The sequence below is a fragment of the Camelina sativa genome, chromosome 4 (assembly GCF_000633955.1).
Source record: "Camelina sativa cultivar DH55 chromosome 4, Cs, whole genome shotgun sequence".
NCBI lineage: Eukaryota > Viridiplantae > Streptophyta > Magnoliopsida > Brassicales > Brassicaceae > Camelina > Camelina sativa.
In genome coordinates, this window is record NC_025688.1 from 27,766,206 (window position 1) to 27,778,256 (window position 12,051).

The following is a 12,051-nucleotide window of genomic DNA, read 5'->3' on the forward strand; positions in this document are numbered from 1 at the left end:
ATGGCATGGAAAAGAGAACCTCTTTAACCTCGGATGTCGTCACTGCTTTGATGAGCATATCTTTATCCACATCAGAATATCGATAAGACAATAAGCTCTGCAAATTATCCACCGACATACCACAATAGTCCTCCGGGGAGTGGGAGAGAAACTCTTTAATGAATCTCTCTGCCTCCTCTTTGATATCAACTGGTTGCGTCAGTACGACACCCTGTTGGTTTGTTATTTCCCGAATGGTGTTCTGCATTTTTCTCTGTTCTGCCGTACGATAGAAATAGGCATTGTTCTGATCACCCACATTCAGCCAATGAATTTTTGATTTTTGTTTCAGATAACCCTCCTCCAGTTTAGACAAGAAGTCCCATCTTTGAAAAGCTAGTGCTTCCTTTTCCATTCGCTGAGACGAGGGATTTGCTAAAGTGGCTTCCTGCCGAATACAGAGATCCTCAAGAGCGTCCCTTGTTCGAGCAGTAATGCCTGCTAGATTTTCTCTCCCCAGACTATGCAACACTGACTTTAATCCCTTAAGCTTCTTAGAGAGGCGAAACAACGCAGATGTGGACACAAACAACGGTGCTGAATTTTGCCAAAACTCTTGCACATGTGCTTGAAACTGCGGTAGTGAAGCAAGTACATTTGAGAACTTAAATGGCCGCCGTTTCTTTAGTGGTTCAGCTCCTAAACAAATTCGACCCTGAGAATGATCTGAGCAACCCCCTGAATCAAATGCACAATAAGAATGGGGGAACTGTTGCATCCAGTGATGATTAACCAACCCCTGTCCAGCTTTTTACATATTAAATCACCATTCCTCTTGTTGCACCATATGAATTGGGAGCCATGGTGCTTGAGATCCACCGGAGAACAATACCGGACTACCTCTTGGAAATCCCTCATACCAGAACGAATCATTGGATTATCATCAAATCTGGAATGCTCTACTTCGTCAAGTGTTTCATTAAAGTCACCATGGCTTATTACGGAATAAGGGAGAGTCATTATGAGCTTTCATGTCCTCCCAAAGTTCCTTCCTACTCTCATCCGTGTTAAAAGCGTAAACAAAAGAGCACATGAATTCCTCTGTTTTACCTGCAAGTAGGACCTAAAATGTAACCATCTGACTGCTTTTAAATACCGGAGTTAGCCTTGTAATTGGACTCCATAGAACCCAAATACGCCCTAATCGATGATGTTCATAATTCGACATAAAAAACTAATTTGGAAAAACTTTATTTACAAGTCTTTAGGCGTTATTCTCCTGGACTCGCGTCTCCAATAAACACCCAAAGTGCATCGACTTACTATGTACCCAACTGCGAATGATCGAGTGTTTTGACATTGTATTTAACCCACAAACATTCCAGAAGAACCCATACATTAAGGTTTCTTTCTCGTGGACTTTTTCTTCCAAGTTGAGACTTTGCTTTCTTTCCTGGTTTGAGCTTCGATGAGAAATTTATGAGCAGACTTGGAACCACGAGGTAGATGGTCTGACACTATTCTCTCCTGCTAATCTCTGATTATTCAATTCTACTTAAATCTGCTTTGAATAATCAGGGATTAGTTTTCTTCTTCTTCTACTTAAATCTGCTTTTAATAAAAGTTGGTGTAGATTTTTAACAATCATATAACATCATCCGTTTCATTAATCAAACAAAGTATGATTATCATCGGTTGCTAGTAATTTGTAAATAACCTTCACTGTTTTAATCCAGTCCACACGTAAACAGACAATAATGTTATTACTAGTAATTGTAATTTGTAAATATATAGATATTGCGTCTTGATTTATTTATTTTGCGCATTATCCCTCTAAATATCAGATTTTTTTCACCCGTAATAGTTATTTATATCGCACCTTATAAAACGAGAGTCAGACAATAATAGAGGTAGAAAACAAATATAAATATCAGAATCTTTTGGTTTGAAAGAAAGAAATAATGGAGCAACCACGTGAAAAAACGTCTTTTACTGCAAATCGAGAAATACTAGATTTGTATAATCTAGAAAGGACCGTCGCTGACACTGTCATAGACATTTTTTTTTTCCTTGTTTGGCTCCGAGTGTTATTCGTACTTATATAGTATACATAATTTTACAAAAATGAAGCAAAAAAAAAAAAATTAACTTAAGCATGTATTGGGTGTTTTTTTGAAAGAAATGGCACTGGATTAAGCTTCTGTAACTTTTACGTACATGCAACTAAGTAATACTTAGATTAGATATAAGTGGTTACTTTTTTTTTAACAATCGGTAGGATTATTTGCATGCATGGCAGTTCTAAGCCAAGTGTTAGAGGAGCTTGAGCAAGTGGCTCATGGAGGAAAACAGTTTTTAAGCTTTAATGTGTACTAATAAGTTAATAACAGTCCTGGTTGGGTCTACTACAAAAATAATGCATAAAGCCATAGTGATGACAGGTAAATGACTTGTGGTCACGAGGCTCCACACAACAACCGACAAAAAATAAATACGACGACAATAAGTGCTGCTGAGCATGAGTCCATTTACATACACATCAAATTCAATTCAAAGTGAAACAGAGAGAATAGAGACTAATCAGAGAGAAGATGGGCATGGCAACGAAGTCAGTTTCTACATTCGCCATCTACTTCATCCTCCTGTTTGTCTCTGGTAAATTATTGTAACTTACCACGTACTCACATATTTGTTAAACTTTGGGGTTCATACGATCCAATCCATAAAAGTATTTCTAAGGTCCGTGATCGCAGCATGCAACTTTCCATTATATGTGCTTAAATTTATCTGAGCAGAAATAGCTGAGATAGGAGCTCAGGATGGTAGCCAGTGCCTGAAAGAATACAGCGGTGCGCCTTTAAGCTATTGTACGGCAAGGATTTATCCATCGCTGTGTTATCATAAGTGTCGTTCGGTAAAGAGCGCGAAAGGTGGAAAATGCAATGGTCTTAAATGTTTCTGCGATTTCTGCAGCGGCAAACCTTCTGCGATCAGTTTCTAAGCAATGTTTGCATCTTGCATGTCATGTGTAATGGTTTGTGTAATAATGAAAGGTAAATGGTCCAACAAATAATGTAACGATGTAAGTAAAATCCAAATAAAGAGACGTTAGACTTTGATTGTGTTACTACTTACTAGCTAGAAGACATGATATATACGTTAGAGACAGAGAGAGACTCTGGTTTCTGTAAATCTGATTGTCACTCACGAGTGAACAAGAGATCTTTTATTTGAATTACTAGATGATTGATAAAAGTTTTAATTAATGATAATTATAAATTTATATTATAGGTCTGAGATCTAAATGGTAACACATATACTGAAAAATGGTTGAGGAATTGGAAGAAAATCAAAAATGTTAATCAGAGAAATTGAGGAAAATTTGAGGAATCGAAGAATTAGTGTAATCGATGAAATTAGGATATTTGTGGTTTTTTACAAAATTCACTGTGGATTTTTTAAAATAAATTAGTTTTTAAAGTTTTATTTTTCTTTTGTCGGATATCAGCTTTTTATATGTGTGTATTAGGTGGTTTGTCGTGTTGTTAATAGGATAATGGCCATAAGGTCCTTTTCATAAAAAGTTACGTAACAATCTTTTTAAAAATAAACAAAAAAAAAGTAATAATAATTTTTCTTTAAAAAAACAATTTGATAAAGATTCGTAAAATTTCATTGTTTTCTTGGTCAAAACTTTGGTAGTCCCCAAATTCACCCAGAGTGAGGTCTCCTAGAAATATATATATGTCAAACCGATTTAAACCGGAACAAAACCTATATATTCCGGTTAATTTGAAGAGTGTGGTGATGACTAATGGCAGCTGTTGACTCGTGGTAATTAGTTTATAAATAGCACCACATCAATTGTTGAGCATCAGTACCTTTACAATATAATTAACCCCAAATTAAGAAGAGAGACAAAGAGAGAGAATGGCCATGGCAACGAAGTTAGTTTCTACTCTCGCCATCTTTTTCGTCCTCGTTTTGATGATCTCTGGTAAACTAACTAACCTTCGGTATTCTCGCATGTTTGTTTTAAATTTATGATTCATAGGGATCCATACATATATGTATAGTGTATTTCTCGCAGTCATATATGTGAACCTTCATTTGCTTAACTAACTATATGTGTATCTAAATTTGGGACAGAAGCTCATGCTGACGAGTGCCTGAAAGAATACGGTGGTGATGTTGGTTTCCAATTCTGTGCGCCTCGGATATTTCCGTCGTTTTGTGTTTCAAGGTGCCAAGCAGACAAAGGTGCTAAAGGTGGTAAATGCATCTGGGGAGATGACGGTGTTAAATGCTTATGCGACTTCTGCGGCGAAGAACTTACCGAACAGTTTATAAGACAAGTTTGAATCTTGCAAATGTCATGGTTTGCATAATAATCCAATAAATAATGTAACGATGAATAATAATATAAAGCAACGACTTTGCTTTTGGGTTACATCGGTTTCCGTAATTCTGGTTGTTACATGTGAACAAGAGATCTTTTAATTTTAAAATTAGTAATTGATATGAGATTTTTTAATAACTCACAAAATATAAATATTTTTGTCGGCCACAAAAACTCACGAAATAACAAAATCGTATATATATATATCGGTCATAAATCGTAATCTTCCAAAGGATTATAATTTATTATATGTTCGATGTATATCATATACGACAAGAAAAACATCATATGGCGTCCGATTAATTTTAAGACTAATAGTAGTTAACTTCTGTTGAGTCATGTGACGTACTGACGTGTGAACAACTTCACAACAGTAATCGTCGGAATCGCTGGGATCGGACGCGGTCAAAACACGATCGGAGCAGCGTTTGGAGTTGCTACTCAGNACTCGTGGTAATTAGTTTATAAATAGCACCACATCAATTGTTGAGCATCAGTACCTTTACAATATAATTAACCCCAAATTAAGAAGAGAGACAAAGAGAGAGAATGGCCATGGCAACGAAGTTAGTTTCTACTCTCGCCATCTTTTTCGTCCTCGTTTTGATGATCTCTGGTAAACTAACTAACCTTCGGTATTCTCGCATGTTTGTTTTAACTTTATGATTCATAGGGATCCATACATATATGTATAGTGTATTTCTCGCAGTCATATATGTGAACCTTCATTTGCTTAACTAACTATATGTGTATCTAAATTTGGGACAGAAGCTCATGCTGACGAGTGCCTGAAAGAATACGGTGGTGATGTTGGTTTCCAATTCTGTGCGCCTCGGATATTTCCGTCGTTTTGTGTTTCAAGGTGCCAAGCAGACAAAGGTGCTAAAGGTGGTAAATGCATCTGGGGAGATGACGGTGTTAAATGCTTATGCGACTTCTGCGGCGAAGAACTTACCGAACAGTTTATAAGACAAGTTTGAATCTTGCAAATGTCATGGTTTGCATAATAATCCAATAAATAATGTAACGATGAATAATAATATAAAGCAACGACTTTGCTTTTGGGTTACATCGGTTTCCGTAATTCTGGTTGTTACATGTGAACAAGAGATCTTTTAATTTTAAAATTAGTAATTGATATGAGATTTTTTAATAACTCACAAAATATAAATATTTTTGTCGGCCACAAAAACTCACGAAATAACAAAATCGTATATATATATATCGGTCATAAATCGTAATCTTCCAAAGGATTATAATTTATTATATGTTCGATGTATATCATATACGACAAGAAAAACATCATATGGCGTCCGATTAATTTTAAGACTAATAGTAGTTAACTTCTGTTGAGTCATGTGACGTACTGACGTGTGAACAACTTCACAACAGTAATCGTCGGAATCGCTGGGATCGGACGCGGTCAAAACACGATCGGAGCAGCGTTTGGAGTTGCTACTCAGGTTTTTCTCAGCCTCCTAATTAAAAAACGATTACTTTTGTCTTTATCTTTTTTATTGAACTGATGAACTATGTTGTAATCTTATCTTTTAACTCTTAAAACTCTATGGCCTAACAAATCAGCCATGTATCTTTCATTTTATGTATTTTCAATAGAATACTTTTTATTACAAAAACATAACATGTATGTTAGTGATCTACTATAGAAGATATTGCCTACAAGATTTTTTTATCCAAGAGGTTCTGGTCCACAGCCTACTATAGATTTTTAGTGATGACAAGCTAACGACAAATTATCCACGTGACGTGATAAATACTCCGTCTCAACGACAAAGATAAATAGCGCGCAACAAGGGTTGAGCACAATACCTACATTTACACACATCATTAACTCCGAAGTAAAAGAGAGAAAGAGAGAATGGCCATGGCAACGAAGTTTGTTTCTACTTTGGCCATCTTTTTCATCCTTGCTCTGGTTATCTCTGGTAAACCAACAAACTCCGTAGTATTTTCACAGTTATTTTTATTTTGTTGTTTTATAGGATTCATAGTGTATTTCTTGCAGTCATATATGTGAATGTTTTCATTTGCTTAAGTATATGTGTATATATAATATATTTGTGTAGGAATGCCTAAGACAGAAGCGCGAGATGATGACGACTGCCTGAAAGAATACACCGATGCGCCTCCAATATATTGTATGGCTAGGATTTATCCGTCATTGTGTTATCATAGATGCCGTTCGGACAAGGGCGCGAAAGGTGGGAAATGCGAGGATCTTAAATGCTTCTGCGACTTCTGCAGCGACAAACCTTACAATCAGTTTCTAAGCAATGTTTGAATCTTGCATGTGTAATGAAAGACTCAAAGGTAATTAAGTGGTCCAAGAAATAATGTAACGATAAATAATTAAAATAAAATAAGAAAACGCTTAGACGTTTCGCGTTTGCTTGTGTTATTATTATTTATTAATGTCTAAATGATGATAAGTGGATGTGGATCTCCTTAAAACCGATCTCGCACAAGTTATAGATGAAGCATGCATGTGTCAAGAAGATTTCCATCTAGTCTTCCTCTCTTTCAGCCTTCGAATTGCAAACCAAGTTGAAAAAATCGCTTTCTTTCTTAGTGTTTTCTACTTATGATACAATTTCATATATATATGCTTATGATGAAGATTGGGTTCAGAGTTTTATGCTGATGCTGTAAACCCAAAGGAATAAAATGAGGTTAGATGCGACTTCGGTTTCCTCACGGGTGAAGAAGGGAACTTTTACTAAAAAGAAAAAGAAAAAACAGATAATCTATATATAATAGATTAAAATATGTATATATATATATACTCACTAAAAGAAAGTAACTAAAACTAATATTGTTCATATATCATAATCTCCTACGAAGTTATAATTTAAATATTAATTAAACATATGTCAAAACTGTAACATCCCGATTTTAATAGGTGGGCCAGTTTATTCTGTTACTAAGATCATTCCATTAAAAGGTCCAAATGAAGCAAAATGATCAAAATGACAAGGTTATATGTATATTGTGAGTGTGTCTCGCGGATACTATGCGTGTTTGTTTGATGGATAGATATTCTGAATCTATGCTAAGTAATAGTTGTTGATTATATTTGGAACGTGATTATTATATTTATAGTGGGCAGAATTTGATTTCCTCACTGAGAAAACAAGTTTACTCATCTCTTTATTTCCCTTTTTCCCAGATTAGTAATTTCAAGAGTTGCATTTTAAAGTTTATCCGTGGGTGAATTAAAAAAAAACGTTTTTGGCCAGACTAAATGGATTACATGTTCTGTCTTTTGCGACGGTACGGGTGTTACAAAAACCTTCATAGACTGACTCGATGGTTTGTGAACATTCTGGCGGAAAACTATTAAGGTTTGACAAAACTATTGATTAGTTTTTGCCATTTACAATGTACTATATTATCTATAAATAAATAAACAAAGTAGAGGAAAATCGAGTATTTGATAAATAAATGAGAGGCAATAATCGAGTTAAAAGTTACAAAGATCGAATTTCAATTATGTTGGAACTTATTTACAATTATGTCATTGACATTAAATATATTAAATATAATCAATTGGTTTAGATTCGATTACCTTTCTCGAAGGATTTTTTAAACAATTAATTCTCCCTAATCACATCTTTCATAAACAATTAGAATCACTACCGTTATCATTAAATATTCGATTCCTAATTAACTAAATCTATATATACATTTCCCAAACTTCCAAACAAATTTTTCCCACTACTCACATTTCCTAAACAACCAAGATTTACTAATCTCATTTATCTATTAACAACAATATTTCTCCCATAATCCAATTTTCAAAAAATAGGCCTACACATAAAACGTATTTGATTTATCTTTGAGGAAGATCACAACCAAGATTTGCAATGTTAACACATTGATTTTCAAGCATATTTCCAAAAATAAACAGATTATACAGTTTTTCTCTCTAATTACCTGCTTAATCAGAATTTTTATTTTGGATCGACTTAATCGTCAACCTATAAATACTACAAACCTAAATATCGATTATACATCAACTATCACAACTACATAACTCTTGCAAGCAACCTTAAATACTCTCTAGTTATTTACCCAATGAATGCTAAGGTTGCCTTCCTTAAATATTTTCCATCCTACCAAAATTTATTTATAGTAAAGTAAGACTCTGTGTAAAGTAATGTACACCAACGTACATATAATTAGATGGTTCATTTGTTTTACCAGATTCTATGGTGTATAATTTCATGTTTTAAATGCAATATACCACAAAATAACTCTAAAATTAACAATCTAAATACAAATATATGATCTTAAACACATCAACAAACAGTTATAATTTAAAATTTAAAAGTTTTAGATTAAGAAAAAATTATACTGCCGTATACTGCGGATGCGGATGAAGATCTAGTTTAGTCTTAGAAGAAAGAAATAATGGAGCATCAAAAGGACCACGTGTGTCCCTTACAAGAAAAAGAAATAAAGGACCACGTGTGAGACAACAAAACAAAATTAAATAAAAGGACCACGTGAAAAGTGAAAACGATGTCTTTACTCTTTAGGATTGCCTTATCTAGAAGGGACCATCAGTGTTTCAGAATTTCAGTTATTTGTTTTTTCTACCCTTTTTGGCTTCGAATATTTAATTTTGTTTAAATACAAGTATCTTAAGTAAAATCAACAAATTAAATAAAGCATTCAGGCAAAGGAACAATGAAGTCTATATCTCTCCATCTTCCTTTTTCCTGTATGATACGTTCATATGCATGAATTGTCTGGCATAGTATGTTATCTGTTCATATGTGTTAGGTATAATAAAGTCTAACAACAATGCATTTGCTAAAAAAGTAGGAACTTCTGTTTTATAGACTTATAGTAATCATGCATATGATCATATCAAGACTTTTTAGGAATATGAAAAGATAAGTGACAATCGGTAGGATCATTTACAAATAGCAGATTAGCACACCCGGTTTAAATTAGCTAGTGTTGAAGGAGCTTGAACACAAAGCCCACAATACTTTTACAAAAAATTAATTAATGTATATTATACGGCCCCAAATTGTAGGAAAACATTATCTTTTTAAAAATTTGTATTGAAGTAAATAACATGCATATTGGTGATTACTATAAAAGATATCGCCTACAAGATTTATTTTTTTAATCCAACCTAGAGGTTCTGGTTCACTCTACTAGATGTTCAGTGATGACGGAGCTAACAACATTTATCATCGTGATAAATGTTATGCCTCAACGACAAAGAGCCCCACAAGGCCACAACAAGTGTTAAGCATCTGTACCTATATGTACACATACATTATCAACTTCAAAGTGAAACAAAGAGATTAGAGACTAGAAAGAGAGAGAGAGAAAACAAGCAAGGAAACGAAGTCAGTTTCTACCTTGGCCATATTTGTCATCCTCTTTTTGGTCATCTCTGGTAATTAAGTGGTAAATTAACTACTAACTCCGTATTTCTCACATATTTGTTAAAATTTGTGATTCATGCGATCCATAGACTATTTCTCTTGGTGATCACAGAAAGTTTCATGATATGTGACTTTTATTTGCTTAAATCTATATATGCATGTATATACACGAGCAGAAATATCCGAGATAAAAGCGCGGGATAGCAAGTGCATGAAAGAATACGTCGATGCGCCTGCAAGTTATTGTATGCTTCTTATTTATCCGTCAATGTGTTATCATAAATGCCGTTCGGACAATGGCGCGAAAGGTGGGAGATGCGTTGATCTTAAATGCTTCTGCGATTTCTGCAGCAATAAACCTTTCGATCAGTTTCTAAGCAGTGTTTGAATCTTGCATGAGTAATGAAATAATCAAAGGTAAGTGATCCAAGAAATAATGTAACCATAATTAATTGATTGTAGATACTGAGTGTTGATTTTGTTTTTTGCTCTTTATTCCTCCAGATACTGTATCAGGTAATTTCATGTAATTTACTGACCGGTGGTAGTTAATTATGTATTTTGAACTTGTAACTTTGTAAGGTTCGACAAAACTATTGATAATTAATTTTTGTCATTTACTTATCTACTGTATATGAGTATATCCTATCTTAAAAATAATGGATAAATTAGTAAATAATTAGAAAAAAAAACTCGAGTGTTTTTTGTAAAAACGAGAGATAATAATCGAGATAAAAAGTCCAAAAATCGAATCTTTTGGTTAAAATANGTGTTTGAATCTTGCATGAGTAATGAAATAATCAAAGGTAAGTGATCCAAGAAATAATGTAAAAATAATAATGTAACAATAATTAATTACAATAAAATTAAGAAACGCTAGCCGTTTCACGTACGTTTGCTTGTGTTATTATTTTTGGTTTAATGCTTCTGTTATTATTACTACTAATTAATGTCTAAATGATGGTAAGTGGATGTCGATCTAGCACAAGCTTAGATCTACCTGTGTCGAAGAAGATTTTCATCTAGCTTGTGCGTATGAAGCTATTTTTGCTTTGGATACGCAAACCGAGTTGCAAAAATCGCTTTCTTTCTTTTTGTTTCCTACGTATAATGCAATTTCAGATGCTATTGTGCCAAATTGGCTTCAGCTTTATGTTGAAGCTGTAAACCCCAGGAATAAAATGTGGTTAGATATGATTTTAATTGATTCATGCATGAGTAAACCGTGTCTGTTTAGTCCAGCCCATATATCCGAAGAGAATAAAGTGTCTAATTTCTGAAAATGGACGGATACAATTATTGATTGTAAATACTAAATACATATTGAGTGTTGATTTTTTTTTGCTCTTTATTCCTCCAGATATCAGGTATTTTCATGTAATTTACTGACCGGTGGTAGTTATGTATTTTGAACTTGTAAGGTTCGATAAAACTAGTGATAATTTATTTTTGTCATTTACTTATCTACTGTATATGAGTATATCCTATCTTAAAAATAATAGATAAAGAAGTAAATAACTAGAAAAACTCGAGTGTTTTTGTAAAAACGGGAGATAATAATCGAGCTAAAAAGTCCAAAAATCGAATCTTTTGGTTAAAAGAAAGAAATAATGGAACTTCAAAATCACCACGTGAAAGACATCTTCAGAATTCTAGATTTGTCAAATCTAGAAGGGACCTCAGATATTTGTTTTTTTTTCTTTTCTTTTTGGTTTCGAATATCATTTGTTTAATACTACTATGTTAATATATACAAATCATTTGACATCATTATAAAACACAAATTGGCCGTACATTCTTCGTCGAAGTAGCAATAAGCATTAAGGCAAAGGAAGAATGAAGTCTGTTTCCATATTCCTTGTTATGTTCGTCTTCTTTGTCGTCGTTTTTGGTAAGTACTTGTGACTTAATCTTATATAGTTACTAGTTACTACATTACTACATATACAAGATGATCACTATATGCAGAGGCACCAGAGAAGATTGAAGCCGGTGACAAGTTCAAATGCGTGGTTGAGTACGGGGGAGACGTAGGTCCCACGTTCTGTAACCCTAAATTCTTCCCAACGCTGTGCCGTCAAAACTGCCGGAGCTTCAAAGGTGCGAAAGGTGGTAAATGCGTGAAGCAACCCAAACACAAACCTATCAAATGCTTTTGCGATTACTGCAAAGACGACTAAACTTTACAAGCGCATCAAACCGCCCCCTTCTCGCCGTATAGACGTTTGTAATTCCATATATATATAT

At 34.0% G+C, this 12,051-nt stretch overlaps 4 protein-coding genes and 1 long non-coding RNA gene across 5 annotated transcripts in view; all 5 read left to right on the forward strand.

The window, feature by feature from the left end:
- LOC104782882 lies at window positions 2,417-3,103 on the forward strand. The gene is made up of 2 exons (XR_767079.2): window positions 2,417-2,634; window positions 2,775-3,103. It is a non-coding gene; the product is annotated as an uncharacterized LOC104782882 (long non-coding RNA).
- Window positions 3,841-4,429, forward strand: LOC104782881 (defensin-like protein 4). The gene is made up of 2 exons (XM_010507943.2): window positions 3,841-3,976; window positions 4,129-4,429. Exons 1-2 carry the CDS (start codon window positions 3,910-3,912, stop codon window positions 4,338-4,340), a joined length of 279 nt encoding a protein of 92 aa, XP_010506245.1. The 5' UTR covers window positions 3,841-3,909; the 3' UTR covers window positions 4,341-4,429.
- Window positions 4,859-5,447, forward strand: LOC104782880 (defensin-like protein 4). Its single transcript, XM_010507942.2, has 2 exons — window positions 4,859-4,994; window positions 5,147-5,447. Exons 1-2 carry the CDS (start codon window positions 4,928-4,930, stop codon window positions 5,356-5,358), a joined length of 279 nt encoding a protein of 92 aa, XP_010506244.1. The 5' UTR covers window positions 4,859-4,927; the 3' UTR covers window positions 5,359-5,447.
- LOC104782879 (defensin-like protein 194) lies at window positions 6,182-6,800 on the forward strand. Its single transcript, XM_019245058.1, has 2 exons — window positions 6,182-6,324; window positions 6,466-6,800. Exons 1-2 carry the CDS (start codon window positions 6,258-6,260, stop codon window positions 6,678-6,680), a joined length of 282 nt encoding a protein of 93 aa, XP_019100603.1. The 5' UTR covers window positions 6,182-6,257; the 3' UTR covers window positions 6,681-6,800.
- Window positions 11,471-12,051, forward strand: part of LOC104782878 (defensin-like protein 197) — a 4,037-nt gene continuing 3,456 nt past the window's right edge. The window contains exons 1-2 of the mRNA XM_010507941.2: window positions 11,471-11,695; window positions 11,773-12,039. Coding sequence (XP_010506243.1) covers window positions 11,641-11,695; window positions 11,773-11,984 — 267 coding nt within the window. The 5' untranslated portion in view covers window positions 11,471-11,640 and the 3' untranslated portion in view covers window positions 11,985-12,039. The remainder of the gene's footprint in view (window positions 11,696-11,772; window positions 12,040-12,051) is intronic.